The 19,871-nt window shown below is 40.2% G+C and overlaps 2 protein-coding genes and 1 pseudogene across 7 annotated transcripts in view; 2 read left to right on the plus strand and 1 right to left on the minus strand.

Moving 5' to 3' along the window:
• Positions 1 to 19,871, plus strand: part of LOC308274983 (protocadherin gamma-C4) — a gene marked incomplete at both ends in the record, with an annotated part of 798,148 nt that overhangs the window by 110,185 nt on the left and 668,092 nt on the right. The window lies entirely within an intron of this gene.
• The window catches only part of LOC308274951 (protocadherin alpha-C2), a gene marked incomplete at both ends in the record, with an annotated part of 130,355 nt that overhangs the window by 16,476 nt on the left and 94,008 nt on the right, over positions 1 to 19,871 (plus strand). The window contains one exon of one of the 4 annotated variants that reach the window (XM_080712938.1): positions 12,499 to 14,931. The exons of the other annotated variants lie outside the window; for them this stretch is intronic. Coding sequence (XP_080569064.1) covers positions 12,499 to 14,931 — 2,433 coding nt within the window. Of the gene's footprint in view, positions 1 to 12,498; positions 14,932 to 19,871 lie in introns of those variants that run through there. 4 annotated transcript variants of the gene reach the window in all.
• LOC308270673 (E3 ubiquitin-protein ligase makorin-1-like) lies at positions 7,722 to 11,845 on the minus strand (annotated as a pseudogene). The gene is made up of 2 exons: positions 11,678 to 11,845; positions 7,722 to 8,605 (listed from the first exon to the last, which is right to left on the minus strand). The product of its transcript is annotated as an E3 ubiquitin-protein ligase makorin-1-like (transcript).

The raw sequence follows: 19,871 nt of genomic DNA on the forward strand, positions 1-19,871 counted from the left end.
CTGGGCCTCTGCAGTCTCTCTCTCTGTGCAGACACCAAGTGCCACTGGCACTTTTTCTGCTGCAATCCTGGATCTCTGAGTCTTTCTCAGTATATGCACATGGCTAGTATCAATGGGGCTGGATCTAGTGTTAAACATAGATCACCCTCTATGCTTTCCACAGATGTGGAGTCTTGGTCTTTCCCTGCCTCCATAGGTGGCAGATGCCTCTGAGAACAAATTCAGTCTAAGAGTCTCTTTTCTACACTTCTGGGGCTGGTCTTGTCTGACTTCTCCCTGTTCACCATGATTGGGTGGTCTGTGGTGATCCCGGTGATCCTACTAGTTGGATCTAGTGTTAAGCATAGGTCTCACTTTCTACTGATGCAGAGCCTGAGTCTGTCTGCTTCTCTGCTATGTCCAACAGCAGACTCATTCCCTATGTTCTCTGGGTTGAAATGCAAAGTCTCAGACCCAGGGAGGTTACCGAGGTTGCACAATTCCCCGGGGGTACTGCAATGGTTGTTCTCCTATGGGGATGGCGGTTTCACTTATGATGGTGTTGTTGGGTGCTGATCTGGATCTCTGGAGGGCCTAGTGAGCTCGGCTGTCACTGCTGCAAGTTGTATTCTGTGTCTGTGCTGGAGGAACTGATGGCTTACAATTCTGAAGATCTGCAGCTGCTTGCTTCAGGTCCTTGATTGTTTTCCTGTTAGTCTCTGGAGTCAGGTACAGTGAGGCAAGATGGCACCCTGTGGCACCCATGGCCATGAGGCAGGCAGGTTTCTTTTCTGCTGTCTTATCAGTCCCCTAGCCTTTTTTTCCTCCCACCTTTGTTCTCTTTAGAGTTGTGATGTTTTCTGTCCTTTGTAAGAATGCTGTTTTTAAGGCAATGGAGATCAGGTGTCAGCAGGACTGGTATGTGCTGCTTCCCTCCATTGCCATCTTCCTGGAAGTCACCCTATGTTTGTTTTAGTTTCCCATTGATACTATAACAAAATACCTCAAATTTAGTGGTTTCAAATAATACAGATATATTCTTTTGAAATTTTGAAAGTCTGAAGTCTAAAATTAAGATGTAGCAGGGCTTCACTTTTTCTGGAGGCTTTAGGAAAGAGTTACCATTTTCTTGCCTTTTTCAGATTCTAGAAGCTGCCTGTATTCCTCAGTTTTGTGACTTCTTTCTCATATTACTCCATCCCCAACATAGTCCCATTGTCTACTGGTGACTCTTCCTCATGTCCTATTCTTTTAAGGAGTCTTGTGATTACATTGTGCTCACCCCAGTAATCCAGGATAATCTACCCATAGTCAAAATCCTTAAGTTAATCACATCTTGAAAGTTCCTTTTACTATGTAGAATATTATTTTTACAGATTCTGAAATCATAACATGGACATTTTGGAGGGGCCATTATTCAGCTTACCAATATGTTTATGAGAATTTTGTTTTCTTGTAATGTGTGTTTTTTGTTTTGTTTTATTGTTAGGATAATGCTGGCCCCATAGACTGGATTAGGAAATGTTCCTTCTGTGTTTATTTTCTAGACAAAATTGTGAAGAATTGCTACTATTCTTCCATAAGTGCTTGGGAGAATTCACCAGTGAAGCCATATGGGCTTGGTATCTTGTTTTTTTAAGTATTCAACTCTTTTAATACATTTAGGGCTTTCTTTACATGAATTCTAGTTTGTGTTTCCAAATGAATTGTTCCATTTTATTTAATTTATAAATTTATGGGGATAGGGCTATTTATAATCCTTATTTAAAGATTGAACTCAGGAGCTTTCTGCCTCTGAGCTACACACCAGGCCCTTTTTATTTTTTATTTTGAAACAAGGTCTTGCTAAGTTGCTAAGGATCTCATTAAGTTGCTGAGGCTGGGATTGAACCTGTCATTCTTCTTTCTCAGCATCCCAAGTACTAGGATTACAGGTGTGCTTCACAGTTTTGTAATCCATTCACCTGTTGATGCACATCTTGGCTGGCTCCATAGTTTGGCAATTGTGAATTGTACAGCTATGAACATAGAAATGCATGCATTCATTTGGCAGTTTGGTTTCCATTCTTTTGGGTAGACATCCAGAAATGGTATTGCTGGATCATACAGTAAGTTCATTCCCATTCTTTTGAGAATCCTTCATACAGAAAGAAATCCAGAAAACACTTCCACTAAGGACATCCCACAAAAAATGATCTTCTTTTCTAAAATGTAAATATTTTTTGTGGTGCTGGGGACTGAACCCAGGGGCATTCTTCCTCCAAACTACACCCCCAGCCCAATCTATCTCTTTCTTTCTTTCTTTCTTTCTTTCTTTCTTTCTTTCTTTCTTTCTTTCTTTCTTTCTTTCTCTCTTTCCTTTTTGTGGGTCTGGGGATGGAACCCAGGGGCATTCAACCTCTGAGCTATACCCCCTGTCATTATTATTATTATTTTGGTAGTACTGGGGTTCCTGGAATCCCTTCTACCTCTGGGCTACACTCCCAGACCTATTTTTACATTTTATTTGGAAACAGGGTCTCCTAAGCCAGCGCGCGCAGCTGGCTTCGAACCTGCGCGATCCTCCTGTCTCTGCCTCCCAAGCACGGAGATTACAAACGTGCACCACCACGCCCGGCTTTATTATTTATTTTGAGACAGGGTCTCACTAAGTTGCAGAGGGCCTCACTAAGTAGCTGAGGCTGTCTGCGAACCGTGATCCTCCAGTCTTAGCCTCCTGAATGCTGGGATTACAAGCATGTGCCACCATTCCTGGCTTATTCTTTATTTTGAAACAGTCTCACTAAGTTGCGGATGGCTTCACTAAGTAGCTGAAGCTAGCCACGAACCAGTATTTTTCTGTCTCAGGCTCCCAAGTGCTGGGATTATAATTATGCTCCACACACCCAGGTCTCTAATATGTAAATTTATAAGTATAAATAACCCTCCAAGTGCTATCTTCTCTGCATTCCATAAATTTTGGTAAGTTGTGTTTTCATTTTCATTTACTATTTTAAGTATTCTTTTGAGAATTCTCTTGCCCAGATGTTATGTTGAAATTTGTTATTTAATTTTCAAATAGTTGGGTATTCCCAGTTATTATTGATTTTCAATTTAATTCTACTTTGGTCTGAAAACAAATCTTGCATAATTTTTTTATCTATTGGTGCATTATAATTAATTTTTATTTTTCTAGTTTCAAAGTGTTTTCTAATGGCCCAGCATGTGCCCCATCTAGTGAATGTTCCATGTGAACTTGAGAAGAATGTATATTCTGTTGTTTCTGGTTAAGAATGACGTTCTTCAGGTTAACACCATACATACTAATTTTTTTCTTTCTTGATATGCCAACTACTGACAGGAATTTTAAAGTTTCTAATTACTACTATAGGTTTGTCTATTATTTACTTCCATTCTATCAGTCTTTGACTTGTATATTTTGACTAGGTGCATACAAGTGTAGGATTGCTATATATTATTGGAGAGTTGACCCTTTGATTATTTTGCAGTGACTTTATTAATCCCAAATATTTTTTGTTGTAATAAAGTTAGCTTTGTCTGACAATATGCTACTCAGGCTTTCTTTTGATTTGTGTTAATATAACATATCTTCTCCAAATTTTTACCTTTAATATATTAGTTTTATATTTAAAGTGGATTTCTTATAAATAAATATAGTTGGTTATTTCCTTAATATACTCTGACAATCTATGCTTTTAAATTTGTTTTTAATTTAATTTAGACTATTCACATTTAAAGCTATTATTGTATATTTGGATGCTTATCAACTAGGGTCATAACTTTTTTGTTTATTGTCACTGGCTATGTTTCTTCTTACTTTGGTTTTGATTGAGCATTTTTTCACTTTATCTATTTTTAATAATTATTTTAAAAGACTTATGCCAGGCATGGTGGTGCATGCTTTTAATCCCCATGCTTGGGAGGCAGAGACAGGAGGATCGCGCAGGTTGAAAGTCAGCTGCGCTGGCTTAAAAGATCCTGTTTCCAAATAAAAAAGTATAAAAATAGATCTGGGAGTGTAGCCCAGAAGTAGAAGGGTTTCCAGGAATCCTAGTACCACCAAAAAAAAAAAAAGACTTACTAGTCCTAGAATTTATAACATATAGTTATATAATAGTATATCGCAATATAATACTTAAATGTAATCTAAATCTACCTTTAAATAACACTTCTATGCTTTGCTTTGTGTTTGACAAATGTGCCATAATAAACTGTCCCCAATTCCTCTCCCCTATCTTGAGATTGGTGCCATTCATTTCAGTTATTCATTGGCTATAATCATCACCTACATTATTACTATTATTTTTTATTTTATCGGTACTTGGGATTAAACTCAATGGCATTCTACTTCCGAGCTATACCCTTTATCCTTTTTATTATTTTTTTTATTTTGAAACAGGGTCTGGTTAAGTTGGTGAGGCTGGCTCTGAACCTGTAATCCTCTTATTTCATTCTCCCAAGTGTTTACTATTATTATTTTAAACAAATAGCCATCTTGTATATTAATGAAGAATGAGAAAATCGAATTTTTTTAACTTCTTTCATTTTTTCTTTGAAATTCTTAGTTTTTGGAAGATTTGCGTTTATGGCCTATATGGTTTTCATTCAGTCTGAAAAAAACCCTTTTGATATTTCTTGCTGGGAATGGCTAAAAGGCATTTGGTTCTCTCAGTTTTTCTCTGTCTAAAAATGTTTTTCTTTCTCTTTTTTGGTAATGGATTTATTGAAGTATAATTCACATATCACACAGTTCATCTATTTAAAGTGTACAGTTAAATAATTTTTAATACATCTACAGAATTGCTTACCATCATTCACAGTAGATTGAAAACTTTTAAACTCTCACCGTTCAACTACCACTCTCTCCATGAAAACTTGCCAACTCTCTATCTAAAAAAACAAAAACATATTCTATTTCTTTATAGAATTACTTATTCTGAACATTTCTTTCTTTCTTCCTTACTTTTTTTTTGCAGAACTGGGGATTGAGCCCAGGGATGCTCTACTACTGATATACACCCTCACCTTTTTAATTTTATTTTATTAGTTTTTGAGACGGGGATCTCTTGAATTACCAAGGCTGGCCTCCACCTTGCTATCCTTTTGTCTCAGGCTCCAGAGTCACTCAGATTCCAGGCATTTGCTACTGCACTGAGCTATTTCTTATGAGTAGAATCATACACTATAAAGTCCTTTGTGAATGACTTATTTTATTTAGCATAATCTTTTCAAAGTTTATCAACATTGTGATATGAATCAGTAATTCATTTCCTTTTATTACTGAAAAATATTCAATTGCATGGGAGAGATATATTTACCTAGTCATCAGTTTATAGACATTTGGGTTGTTTTCATTTTGACTATTATGAATAATGATGCTATAAACATTTATGTACAGGTTTCTGTGTGGACACATGTTTTCAGTTCTCTTCAGCACATAACTAGGAGTGGAATTACTGAACTATGTGGTAATTATGTAATTTTTTGAAGAACTGCTAGAATGTTTTTCAAAATGGTTTACATTCCTTCAAATGTGTATGAAAGTTTCAATATCTCTATATCCTTGACAACCCTGTTATTGTCTTTTTGTTTATAGGCATCCTGGTACATGTGAAGGAATGTCTTATAGTTGGCTTTGATTTTCATTTCCATGATGACTAGTGACAAACCTCTTTTCATGTGCTTACTGGCTACTTGTATATCCTCTTTGGATAAGTATGTTTTCAGAATCCTTTGACCATTTAAACTGGTTTACTTGTCTTTTTATTATTGAATAGCAAAAGTTCTTCTTTAAAAATATTTTTGTTAGCAAATTATAATTGTACATAACAGTATCTTCCCTGTGATATAGTCACAGCCATACATAGTATAATTTGGTCTAATTCATTCTCCTATACCTCTCCTTTTCCCTTTTTTTCCTCCATCCATCCTCTACTCTACTGGACTCTGTAAGGGTTCTGTATATTCTAAATACAGGTATTTTATTAGATATATTATTTCCAAAAATTCTCATTTAGTGGATTAAATTTTACCTTTTTTATAGTTTTTTTTTAATTTAAAAATTTTACAGTATCTTTATTGAGATATATTTTACTTATCATATAATTCAACTATTTAATTTTATAATTCAGTGGTTTTAGTATCTTCAATACTAAAAGCAAACAAATTGAGCAGAGGGAAGGAAATCATAAATTAATGAAAAAGTAGTAAAGACAATAAATTCAAAAGTTTTTCCTTGAAAAGATAAACAAAATTGGCAAACTTTAGCTAGACTAACCAATAGAAAAAGCCAGAGGTCTAATTTCCAAGTCTTTGATCCATCTTGAATTGACTCTGTGCAGGGTGAGAAAGCGGGATTTATTTCCATTTTTCTGCATATGCTTAACCAGTTTTGCCAACACCATTTGTTGAACAGGCTATCTTTTTTCCAGTGTATGTTTTTGGCCCCTTTGTAAAAAATTAATTGGCTGTAAGTGTGCGGATTTGTTTCTGAGTCTTCTATTCTGCTCCACTGGTGTGTATCTGTTTTTGTGCCATTACCATGCTGTTTTTATTACTATAGCCTTGTAGTATAGTTTAAAGTCAGGTATTGTGATTCCTCCTGCATGGTTTATGTTACTGAGAATGACTTTGGGTATTTTGAGTTTTTTATTGTTCCAAACAAATTTAAGGACTGATTTTTCTATGTCTGTAAGGAATGATCTTGGTAATTTAATGGGTATTGTGTTGAATCTGTAGATCATTCTGGGAAGTATGGCCATTTTGATTATATTTATTCTGCCTATCCATGAACATGAAGGATCTTTCCATCTTCTAAGGTCTTCTTCGATTTCTTTTTTCAATGTTTTATAATTTTCTTTGTAGAGGTTTTTTACCTCTTTGGTTAAGTTTATTCCTAAATATTTTATTTTTTTGTGGGAAATTCTGAGTGTAAGTGTTTTCTGGATTTCTTTCTCAGTGGATTATGGTATACAGAAAACTTTTAATTTTTTAAGATTGATTTTGTATCCAGACATTTTGATGAATTTTTTGATTAGTTCTATAAGCCTTTTGGTTGAGCGTTGGATCTTCTAAGTATAGAATCATATTATCTGCCAATAGTGAAAGTTTGAGTTCTTCTTTTCCTATATGTACTCCTTTGATTTTCTTTTCTTGCCTTATTTCTCTGGCTAGAGTCTCAAGTACTATATTGAAAAGAAGTGGTGATAATGGGCATCCTTATCTTGTTCCTGGTTTTTTTTTTTTTTTTTGGTACTGCTGGGGATGGAACTCAGGGGCCTTCTACCTCCGGGCTACACTTCCATACCTATTTTATATTTTTATTTGGAAACAGGATTTCTTAAGCCAGCTTAGGCTGGCTTTGAACCTGCGCAGTCCTACTGTCTCAGCCTCCCAAGCTTGAGGATTACAAGCGTGTGCCACCACACCCGGCTTGTTCCTGATTTTAGGAGAAATTCTCGAAGTTTTTCCTCATTTAATATGATGAAACCTTGAGGGTCCTTGAAGAGGACCATAGGCAACACATAGGCACAGATAAAAACTTTCCTTGGTCCTTGAAGAGGACCAACACTGCAACACATAGGCACAGATAAAAACTTTCTCAACAGGACCCCAAAGGCACAGGAAACTAAAAGGCAAATCAATACATGGGATTACATTAAACTGAAGAGCTTCTGCACAGCAAAGGAAACTATCAAGAACCTCAACCACAAGCCAACAAAATTGAAGAAGATTTTTGCCACCTACTCCTCCAATAGATGACTAATATCTAGAATGACAAAGTTAGATGTGATTCAACATTCTGGGCAGGACTTTATGATCTTGCTCTCAAATTGCTTAGTGCTCCTCCACTTGCGAATACACTTGAGACAGTAGGTGTGGTTGCAATTGGAGAGGATCCCAAAGTGGTGCTAGCTGGGTTGACTTTCTCATAGACCACCTCCATGTAGATCCCACACACCATGTCTTAGCTGCACTGCATGGCAAAAGACAGCTCCATGTCCTTCTCATGGGCCTCAATGCATGATTTGATGTGCCATGACCTCTGGACTGCATCCACTGGGTGAAGGACCTGCAGCCCACACATGTCACAGGAGTCACCTTGGAGATACACACAGTTCTCCCCATAGGGACAGTCTCCCACTGTAGCATAGGGGCAAAGCTGCTTCTTTGTTTCCACTGAAATTTGCTCTCTCTCTGATTTTTCCTTGGTCACTGAGCCCTGCAGGGGTGCCTCAGTGCAGGAAAGGGCACTATGGCCACAGTAGGGTTGCCCAGGAACAACAATGGCATTCACCCAGTCCTCTGCATCTGCCCCCATAGCTGGAAAGGCTGAAGTTCTGGACACAACTTCACCTGTGTTCACCTCGATGAGTGGTCCAACTACAGATGGGAGACTTGAGGAAGCAGCAAGGGCTGGTTTTGCAGTTAGATCTGTAATGGTCACTTCTTCCTGTTTCAATGGCTTGCTATGTTCATACCTGCAGCGGTCTCCATAAATACAGTACCCTCGTTGAAACTATGTGCACACTACACCATAGGGACTGTCAGAGAGGTCGTGGGAGTAGCGACAGTTATCTCCTTCCTTACAAACCCCATGCGTAAAATACTGATCGAGTTTTATCCTCTGAGGTGTCACAGGACAAGATTTTGTGAAAAGTCCAAGAAGTTCCCAGTTGGGGAGAAAGGGAGATGCACCTCAGGAATGTCGGCAGGATCTACTGGGCAAAAACTTCAGCACAGCACGTTCCTATGCACACACTTTATAACATACCATAGGCCGGGTGTGTTGGCTTACACTTGTAATCCCAGAGCTTGGGAGGCTGAGATAAGGAGGATCACACAGGGTTGAAGCCAGCCTCAGCTACTTAGGCTCTCAGCAACTTAGTGTGACCCTGTTTCTAAATAAAGTATAAAATAGGTCTGGGAGTGTAGTCCAGAGGTAGAAAAGCTCCTGGGTTCCACCCCCAGTAACACACACACACACACACACACACACACACACACACACACACACACGCACACACCATAAAACAGCAAAAAAGGGAATGTTTACCTTAACCCAAAGTGCTTATGAGTTATGTATGTATGTATTTATGTATGTATGTATGTATGTATGTATGTATGTATGTATTTATTTTTGTACTGGGTGTGGAACCCAGTGCTTCTCTACCTCCAGGCTATACTCCCAGACCTGTTTTATACTTTATTTGGAAACAGGGTCTCACTAAGTTGCTGAAAGCCTCACTAAGTAGCTGAGGCTGGCTTCAAAGCTATGTGATCCTCCTGTCTCAGCCTCCCAAGCACGGGGATTACAAGTGTGCACCACCACACCCAGCTTGTGATTCATTATTAATAAAGAGTTTAAGTAAAAAAAGTGACACAAGAGGATGTTGCATGTCAAGAATGTTTTAGGCACATATCTTATGTGCCTGGAACTTAGGTAGAAGCTTAGGAAACAAAATTGAATAATTCTTATCTCCAACCTTAAAGAATTCTTACTCTATTAGACTTGACTTGGAGACCTGGTTAAGTAATTTTATAGAATTAAAATTCACTTAATGTGATGATGTCATATTTATTAGTATCCATAGAATCTAATATTTTCTCATTTAAAGTGTAGTATCCTTTTGCTGACAAACTTTTTGGTTGGTATCAGACTTACTATTTTATTGTTTAGTGTTGGGATCTCTAATAAGAACTTATGCAATATGGCAAGAAATGTTTTGAATTTGTAGCTGAAAATCAAGCTTAATGGGAGGACTTACTAATAATCTGGAAAATTAAACACAAACAGAAATTAAGATTATGTTTTCACATTCTTTCCACTTAAAGCTATACTTGCACTTAAGTAAAAGCTTGGACATATATTTTAGGTAAAATTACAGAAAATTCCATAAGATGACAAAATGAAATATTAACAGTGAAAGAGTCTGCTAAAGAGAAATTTTGTTGATTTAGGATTTTAATGTTCATTTGGTCATCTTAACCAAAAAGAAAAAATCTTTAGCTTTCCTCATCTTGGGATATCCTTTCTCCTAAATATTACTTTCTTATAAATTCCAGTTTATTTGAATAAGAATGCAACATAATAATTGGAGTTAGGGACAGTTCTTACTAGGTGGGTGCTATCCACTTATTCTTGACACAAATAAAATCCTTTAAAAATAGACATCAGTGGCAATTTAAATGGAGAAGTAGGAAAAAGGAAAGTCAGAAATCTGAAGAACACATGAAGATTTTGTAAAAAAATTTCCATGCTGATGGAATTTTGTATGGACTTTTTCTCTTTTTTTGCACTGTAATTTATGCCTACACACACTGTCCTCTAGATAGTGCTAAGTATTCCTAACTTGGCAAAGTTGGAGGCTGACTACAGGTCTGAAATTGAGGAGTTTCCAAAAGTTGGGTGCATCTCTCTAAACGTATTCATCTTCTGGAGAAGTGGAAAGAATAACCTTTCATCCCAAAGCAGCTAGATGGCCGCTAGAATTAAATTAAGAGGAGGAAATGCAAAACCTAATCATTGGCACTGAAGCCAATACTTTGTTTTGGTTTTGAAATTTGGTGAATAAGTTCAGGTTTCATGGGCCATTTTACATCATAGTAAGGTCTCCTAGTGATGTTTACATTTGTGAATCTACCTAATGGACTGACATGTTTCTGGTTTTAATTTTGTCTAAGACTAGATTCCTGAATTTATAAAGGCAAACTAGTCAGGGTGCATTAATGTTTTCATTGCCATGTGCTGCAGCCCGCTCTTTCTAGTTCCCTGGAAGAGATAGGGAATGGGTTTGTGATGGATGCTCAGGGAAGGTAATTGGTTATTACTGAAAAAGAGTGATCAGTTCCACTACTGGCCTTACGAATAGAATGATGGAGCTGTTCCCCTCCCCATCACTTATATCAGCAGTTTAAAATTATTATAGAGCCAGGCGTTGTGGAATAAGCTTGTAATACCCGCGCTTGGGAGGCAGAGACAGGAGGATCGCGCAGGTTTGGAAGCCAGCCGCGCTGGCTTAAGAGACCCTATTTCCAAGTAAAAATATTAAAAAAATAGGTCTGGGAGTGTAGCCTGGAGGTAGAAGTGTTCCACACCCAGTACCACAAAAATCATTATAGAAATAATAAAATGTACAGGAAGTTGAGAGAATTGTGTAATTAACCTACATGCACTATTATTCAGCTTAAATAATAATGCTCTTAAGCAATTTTCTAACTAGAAAATAAAATGTTCTAGGAGTTTCTGCTCTTTGATCTGTGGACAGCCTTTTAAATTCTTGGAATTTTGAACACTGGAACTGAATTAAAAGAAGAATCTGAATGAGGAATTTGGTGCTTAATCGTTAAATCAGTCTTTTCAGCTCACATCTTTCCTAGGGAAGGTGACTGATTTGTAGGATGTTAGGTGGAATGTGGAGGTGTATGTTGTGCATCAGAGATGTTTCTCATAGACTGATCACGGTCTCAATTTTAGTGCAGAAGACCGAATTAAAGGAGAAGTTGGAGAAAATATGGGCACCTAATTGCTTCACAGAGAATAAATGTACAGAGAGCAGTTTCCTGGCCACACTTAATGAGAGCATCTCACTACTTTCCCCTCATCTTCCCACGTCCTGTTTGGGGCAAGCTGTCAAATCTTTGAGTTTCTAGTTCTCGGTATTTTTTTTTTTTTTTTTTACTGGTTTATGATCTATACCAGCACGTCTAGGGCTGCCTGCAGAGCACCCCCCACTAGGGCCTCTAGGGTAAGGAGAAACTGTGTTCTCGCAGAAAAGCAAGAAGAATGAGAAGCCTTGTACCTCTGCGCCTCAAAAAGCTCGAGTCCGGGAAGTTTGAAGCAGAAACTGTTTCCCAACGTGCCCATCCTTGTCTCATCTTTTGAACTCTCTGACGCTCCCTAGACTCAAGAGGGTGCCCTAGAGATTCCAACCCGCATCAGAGAGGCTGGGAATCCACACCTCAAGCTCCGCAGCACTCGAGTTTCCTTAAGCCTCGAAGGCGTGGTGGGTCAGGGTCGCGGTTCCGCCTCCCCGCGCCTCTGCCCTGCGGTCTGCGCGGGTTTCCGCCCTTTCCACCGGCTTAGAGGGGCTGGTGGGTCCCAGCGCCCCGGATCCGACTCGGGGCTCCAGCAGCCGGCGGAGGGGGCCCAACGCGCGCACTCCAGGTTGCCGGTGTTCTTCGGGAGGAGGGTGTGGAGGTTGAGACGCAGCAGTGCCAGGGCGTAGTCCTAGGCGCGCGGCGGGAGCTGGGGCGAGTCCCCGGCGGGGCAGGGCGCCTGGTCTCCGCCACCCCTAGGCGGCGCTGCGCCCCTCCGCACCCGGCCGCGGGCTGCGGCGAGGGCGGCGGAGCTTCGGGTTGAGCCAGTCCGGCGGCGCGGGGCATTTCCCCGCACACCGAGGGCGCGACACCGCGGCCGCTGCTCTTGCAACCCGCGGAGCTCGCTCTTCCTGTGGCTCGCGCTGCCCCGGAGCATGGTCCCGGGTCACTGCTGGTGGAGCCTGGACGTCAAGAGGGAGGATGGTGGGCTGGGGGACGGCGGTGCTCTGCTTGTGGGTCTCCTGCGGCGCCGTCGCCGGACAGCTGGAGTACTCGGTGTTGGAGGAGACCGAGCCGGGCGTAGCGGTAGGTAATGTTGCCGCGGACTTGGAGCTGCCCGCGGCCGCTCTGTCCTTGAGGAACTTTCGCTTCCTTTCCAGCCATGGCGAGCCCTACTTCGGAGTGGAACTGGGAAGCGGTAGTTTGGTGGTCCGAGAGCCCGCCGACCGCGAGCAGCTCTGCGGGGCAAAAGCGGCCTGCGTCTTGACCTATGAACTCATGTTCGAGGACCCGCTGGAGCTGCACAAGATGCGCGTCCACGTTCTGGATACCAATGACAACTCACCTCACTTCCCAGCAGGCGACGTGCAGCTGCACATCCCGGAGTTCCTGCCTCCCGGGGCCCGCTTTACTCTCCCCAATGCCCAAGATGCCGACGAGGGAAGCAACGGCATGCTGAGTTACAGCCTAAGCCCCAACCAGCACTTTCGCCTGGATATGGGGTCGCGGGTGGATGGCAGCGAATACCCGGAGTTGGTGTTGGAGAAAGCGCTGGATCGCGAGCAGCAAGCCACCCACCTGCTTGTACTCACAGCCCGGGATGGTGGGCTTCCTGCGCGCTCTGGAGACGCACACATCACTATCATCGTGGTGGACACCAACGACAACGCACCTGTGTTTGAGCACTCCGTGTACCGCACCAAGGTTCCAGAGACAGCACCCAATGGGACTGTGCTATTCCATTTGCAGGCCTCAGATCCAGATGAGGGCTCCAATGGGGAAATTTGGTATTCATTAAGCAATAGCACGCGGCCAGAGCTCCGACACCTCTTTCACGTGCATCCTAAAAGTGGGGAGGTGCGGGTAGCTGCTTCCTTGGGTGTGCCCGAAACACTGTTGGAGGCATATGTTGAGGCAAGGGATGAAGGCACCTTTGGTCTAGCGAGCTCTGCCAAGCTGCTGGTAGAGGTGACTGACGTGAATGATCACGCTCCTGAGGTGGATTTCATGACTCTCTCCAGCTGGGTACCTGAGGATGCAGCCCCTGGCACAGTGATTGCTTTCCTTAGTGTGAAGGATGAGGACCTTGGCCTCAATGGCAGAGTCACTTGTAGCATGTCCAGCAGGGGACCTTTTCAGCTGAAGACTTCCTTTGACAACTACTACAGTCTGCTGACTGATGGACCCCTGGACAGGGAGCAGATGAGCGAGTATCAAGTCCTGATCACTGCGTCGGATGGTGGCTCACCCCCACTCAGCACCCAGAGGACACTCACTGTGTCAGTTGTGGATGTGAATGACAACACCCCAAGCTTTCCTCAACCACAACAGGAACTTTTTGTAGCTGAAAACAATGGTCCTGGGGCCTCCTTAGGCCGTGTATTTGCCCAAGATCCAGACCTGGGGAAGAACGGTCTTGTCTTTTATGAGTTGTTGGATGTTATTTCTGAGGGGACACTACCCTCTAGCTTGGTGGCAGTGGAACCATCCAGTGGGGCGATCACTGCCAAAACTTCCTTTGACTTTGAGCAGTTTCGAGGGTTTCACTTCCAAGTGGAAGGCAGGGATGGTGGCATGCCTCCCAGAAGTGCAACAGTGACTGTGAATTTGTTTGTGGTGGACAGCAATGATAATGCTCCAGTCATCTTGTTTCCTTTGCCCAGAAATGGCTCTATCCCAGTGGAAATTGTGCCCCGCTCTGCCATAACTGGACATTTGGTGACAAAAGTGGTGGCAGAGGATGCAGACAGTGGTTCTAATGCCTGGCTTTCCTACCACATAGCTCAAGCTTCTGATTCTAGCCTTTTCAGAATTTCAGCCAACATGGGAGAACTCCGGACTGCACGCATAGTTCTTCCCACGGATGCAGTTAAGCAGAGAGTAGCTGTAGTAGTTCAGGACCACGGAGACCCACCACTTTCCTCCTCTGTCATTCTGGGTGTACTATTGAGTGATTCTATGCCTCAGGTCCTTCCAGACTTTGAAGATGTCTGGGAACCAGGAGAGCAGCTTTCTGTCCAGAACTTGTACTTAGTAATTGCCCTAGCCTGTGTTTCCTTTTTATTCCTGGGATGCTTACTTTTCTTTGTGTGCATGAAGTTGAGGCAGAGCGCCAGTTATTGCCCTCAGAGCTGCTGTCACTCTCCAGAGGATCTGAGGCATGGAAGGAAGATGGCTTCTAATCCTTACCTGACATCAGCCACAATAGATGTCACTAAGGTGGAGAGACTTTCTCAGACATATCTCTATTGGGCCTCTTTGGGACTTGGTTCTGATAACAACAGTATGGTGTTGCATAGGGAATACAATGCTGCTGACCTGAGAAATCTGTCCACTGGGGTAGGAATGAATTTGCCAATCTCCTGTATTCACATTTGGAATAGGAAAGGGGATCATACAAATGTCAATGCCATGGTAAGCAAATTTTATGGGATTTGATTCCTCTAACTGGGAAATGGTGGCAAGCTATATTCTGAAATGTTTCTTAGATGAACTTCTAGTAACAATCAATTGAACACTTCTTTTTAGCACATCCTATAACAAGAATTCTGGGGGTTGAAAAGTATTAGAAAATTGCCATAAACTTTAAGGACTTTATATTTTATTTTTTAGAAATAAGAGCAAAGCATGAAAACATACTTAAATAATAAAATTTAACATAAAGACTTAAAACTAAAAATAATCAAGTGCCAAATTGTTTCTTTGACAATAGATATGTGTAAAGTACTCTGTGACCTAAAATGAGGAATAGAAAAATATTAAGAGTCTTGCATACCATGAGCAAAATATCATGAAAGAGAAGACATCTATTCAAGCCATTATAATACATTATGAAAATGATGATAAGCACAAAAGATATCAAAATAAATTGTAGTGGATGTTCAAAGAAGGGAGAGAGGGAGAAAACATGAGAGACTACCTAAGTGAGGAGGAAGGAATCTGAGGTGGCTTGGTGATAGAGATTCGGATCTTGAATGAAATACCACTTAATAAAGTGTGCCATATTCTCTAGCTTATTTTTTATGAAAACCATTTTGGCAAAATCGTCTTCTTTGAGAAAGGTACTCCAAGATGTAGCTAATGGCTCCAAAGCTCTTTTGTAAGTATATAGAAACTATAAGCTTGTCTTAGAACAACTTTTTGTACTGATAGAAGAAAATACTACTGGCTGTAGGACTTGACAAACTTTTATTTCATATTTTTCTTAATATATTTTACAAAGTAGAAAGAATAGTAATTTTATGTTAAAAATTTGTTTTCAGGGTTGCACTTAAAATTCAGAGTCCAATTTGGATGTTTATTTTTATTACCTTAGAAGCCAAATATACATAGCAAATAAGAAAATATCATATTTGAAAGTAACGCATCAAATAAGTGATCCAAATACTTTAGATCATGCATTACTTTGTGTGTGTGTGTGTGTGTGTGTGTGTGTGTGTGTGTGTGTGGTACTGGGGATGGAACCCTTCTACCTCGGGCTACACTCCCAGACCTATTTTATATACTATTTGGAAACAGGGTCTCTTAAGCCAAAGAGGCTGGCTTCGAACCTGCGCGATCCTCCTGTCTCCGCCTCCCAAGTGCGGGATTACAAGCGTGCGCCACCATGCCCAGCATTAGATCACACATTACTTTCAAATTGGCATTTCAAAACTTTTTGAATAAAATCAAAGCTTCTTTCTTTCTTTCTTTCTTTCTTTCTTTCTTTCTTTCTTTCTTTCTTTCTTTCTTTTCTTGCGGTACTAGGGATAGAACTCAGGGGTATTCTACCTCCGTGCTACACGCCCAGCCCTATTTTTTATTTTTTATTTTTGAAACAGAGTCTCACTAAGTTGAGGAGGGCCTCACTAAGTAGCTGAGGTTGTTCGTGAACTGCGATCCTTTGGTCTCAGCATCCCGAATGCTGGGATTACAAGCGTGCGCCACCACATCCGGCAAGGTAACTTTTTTTTTTTTTTTTGGGTGGTACTGGGGTTCCTGGAAGCCCTTCTACCTCCAGGCTACACTCCCACGGGTTACACTCCCAGACCTATTTTTTTAATACTTTTTTATGTGGAAACAGGGTCTCTTAAGCCAGTGCGGCTGGCTTGGAACCTGCACGATCCTCCTGTCTCCGCCTCCCAAGTGCGGGGATTACAAGCGTGCACCACCACGTCCGGCCTGCAAGGTAATATTTTTAAGCAATTCTATACTATTACTTTCTGACTTCTCACACAAACCATGGATACAAGAGGAGGAGGAATGCAAAAATTAGAAAAGGATAAATGAAAAAATTTTTCTTTTTTTCTTCTAGGCAATAAGGAGAATGAGTTCTGAGTTATTTTCCCTCAAATAATGATGTTAACCAAAAATAAAATAGATTTATATCCATCATAATTTGTATACTTAGTATAATCACATGATATAGTAGAACCAAACATATAAGATATGCTTACTAAATGTTTGCAGAATGAGTGAATAAGTAAATATGCAAATATATTAATTGTATGGTAACACTGTTTAACCGGGAGGGGAAACTTTAACTTCCTTTTTTACTTTACATGTGTATATACAGTTAACACTGTAATGTCCACTTTCAAAGATGTTTCAATGATTATATTCTTCCTCATAACATGTACTAATGAAACAGCATAGCAGAAAATTTTTCTGGTCCTACGATTAGCATAGGAAATCACTACTGTATTCTGGGGCTAAGCATGAGTCCAGTTTTGTAGTTAAAAAAGGGTTTAATAGGTCACACATCATTATGCTGTGAGATTTGTAGTAATGATAGCTACTTATAGAATCTCAGTTAATTTTAAGAGAGAACATAGGTGCACTTTTAGGTTAACATTTCAAGTACCAAAGAGTTCAATATATACATTTCTATTATCAAGAAAAGTCATCATTTATTTCTTTTATTTCATTGCTTTTGGTACCAGAGGAGAATACCAGTAATGGTCTCAAAGTTTGGGAGTCAGGAACTGATTGAAAAGCATATCTTGACTAGAGAAAGGAAATATAAGCAAGTCATAGGTAGAACAATGACTCTGAAACTTTGAAGGAAAATTAGTTTCTTAAAAGGAAAAATATAGCTAATAACAGAAAAAACAGTCATCTTCCACCACAATTTAAAGCTTCTATGAGCAATGAAGTAGCAGAGATGTGCTCTTCACGAGTGCAGAAATATTGTGTCATCTCATTTATCCAGTTCAACAACCTTTTCCCTTCAATGTTGATATTTTATTTTTTAAGTAGTTCATTGTTTTGCTAAGAATTTTTGTGGGCTGGCTACTTCCTTGTAAGTAATAGTTTTATTTATTTTATTTATTTTTTGTGTGTGGTACTGGGGTTCCTGGAAGCCCTTCTACCTCTGGGCTACACTCCCAGACCTATTTTTACATTTTTATTTGGAAACAGGGTCTCCTAAGCCAGCGCGCGACTGGCTTCGAACCTGCGCGATCCTCCTGTCTCTGCCTCCCAAGCGCGGGGATTACAAGCGTGCGCCACCACGCCCGGCAACAGTAATAATTTTAAAATGAATAAAATAGCCGGGCATACCTGAGGTATTTGTAGGTCACACGGGCATTTATTATTTACTTCTTCCTATTTAATTACATATTGATCCAATCTTGATTCTGTAGCAAGGAATGCTTTTTATTGTTTCACTGAATGTCTTAATAGCAAAAGAATTATAAAAATGAAGTATGTTTTTCCCGAATTTTATTAAACAAGAATCCTTAGAAAATCATGAAATTTAAAAATTATTTTGTGTGCCTAAGTCATATAGAATCATGTTGATACATGTGTGTTTATACTTTGTTCAGATTCTAATCTCTTTTCTTATTTTAGGTATATAGTATTTATTAATATATTTTATAATAGTAAAAAACTGTCAGTTTTCTGGGCTCAGCAGCACATGCCTGTAGTCCCAGTACTTGGGAGACTGAGATAGGTAAATTGCAAGTTTGAGGCCAGTCTCAGATTTTAGTGAGACCCTCAACAACTTACCAAGACTCTATTTTTAAATAAATAAAAAGTCAGTTTAAGAAATTCAGAAAAACATGTATTTTATTTGTAGGTCTCCTATTGATAATATTTAACTTAATGAGACCCTGCCTCAAAATAAAGAATAAAAGCCCGGCGTGGTGGTGCATGCCTGTAATCCCCGCGCTTGGGAGGCTGAGACAGGAGGATCACACAGGTTCGAAGCCAGCCTCAGCTACTTAGTGAGGCTGTCAGTAACTTAGTGAGACCCTGTTTCCAAATAAAATATAAAATAGGTCTGGGAGTATAGTCTGGAGGTAGAAAGCCTCTGGGTTCCACCCCCAGTACCAAAAAAAAAAAAAAAATAGGACTGGGAGTGTAACTAAGAGGTGGAATAGCTCTGGGTTCAACATCTAGTTCTGGGGGCGGGGGAGAAGAAGAAGAAGCCGGGCATGTTGGCACACACTTGTAAACCTAGTGCTTAGGAGGCTGAGACAGGAGGATAGCACAGCTTCGAAGCCAGCCTCAGCTACTTAGTGAAGCTCTCAGCAACTTAGTGAGACCCTGATTCCAAATAAAATATTAAATAGGTTTGGAAGTGTAGCCCGGAGGTAGAAAAGCCTGTGGGTTTAACCCTCACCACACACACACACACACACACACACACACACACACACACACACGACTGGGGTGTAGCTCAGAGGGAGAATGACTCTGGGTTCAATAATCAGTACCAAAAACAAAACAAAACAAAACTTGCAGAGTGCTGTAACTAAGGTAGTTGCATGACATATGCAATATATTGAGATTAAAAATAACATTTAGACATCATACCAATATTTGTTTTATAATATAGAACTCCACAAAGAAAGGAAGAAAAACATTGTAAATTGAGTTAAGAGAAGGGAAAACCAATACTTGGGAAACATGAATGGGAAAGTATTGATATGTTTGATAGGTAATGTTAGTGACCTATTGATTTTTGTTTTCAACATCTGTAGTTAGAGGAAATAAATAATATTCAAGTGACTAAATAAACTTACTGGGTTGAGAGAAAGGTGGGATAAATTTCTCAAAGGTTTTCACATTGCTCAAATGCATATTATATAAGTATCAGGAATATTAATGTTTGGCAGAACACCAAATGAAGATGGAGCATGGTCCAAGATCCTGACTAAAACATTGTGATGAAAGAGATTTGTTGGTAAGAGTTATTCTTAAAAAAAAAAAAAAAAACAAAGCTAAAGTCGAGCATGGTGGTGTACACTTGTACTTGGTGAGTACTTTGCAAATAAGTGAGACCTGTTTCAGAATAAAGAATAAAATATAGGGCTGGGAGTGTAGCTCGGAGATAGAATGGCCCTGGGTTCCATCCCTAGTTCTGCAAA

This window comes from Muscardinus avellanarius (assembly GCF_963383645.1).
Source record: "Muscardinus avellanarius genome assembly, chromosome: 1".
NCBI lineage: Eukaryota > Metazoa > Chordata > Mammalia > Rodentia > Gliridae > Muscardinus > Muscardinus avellanarius.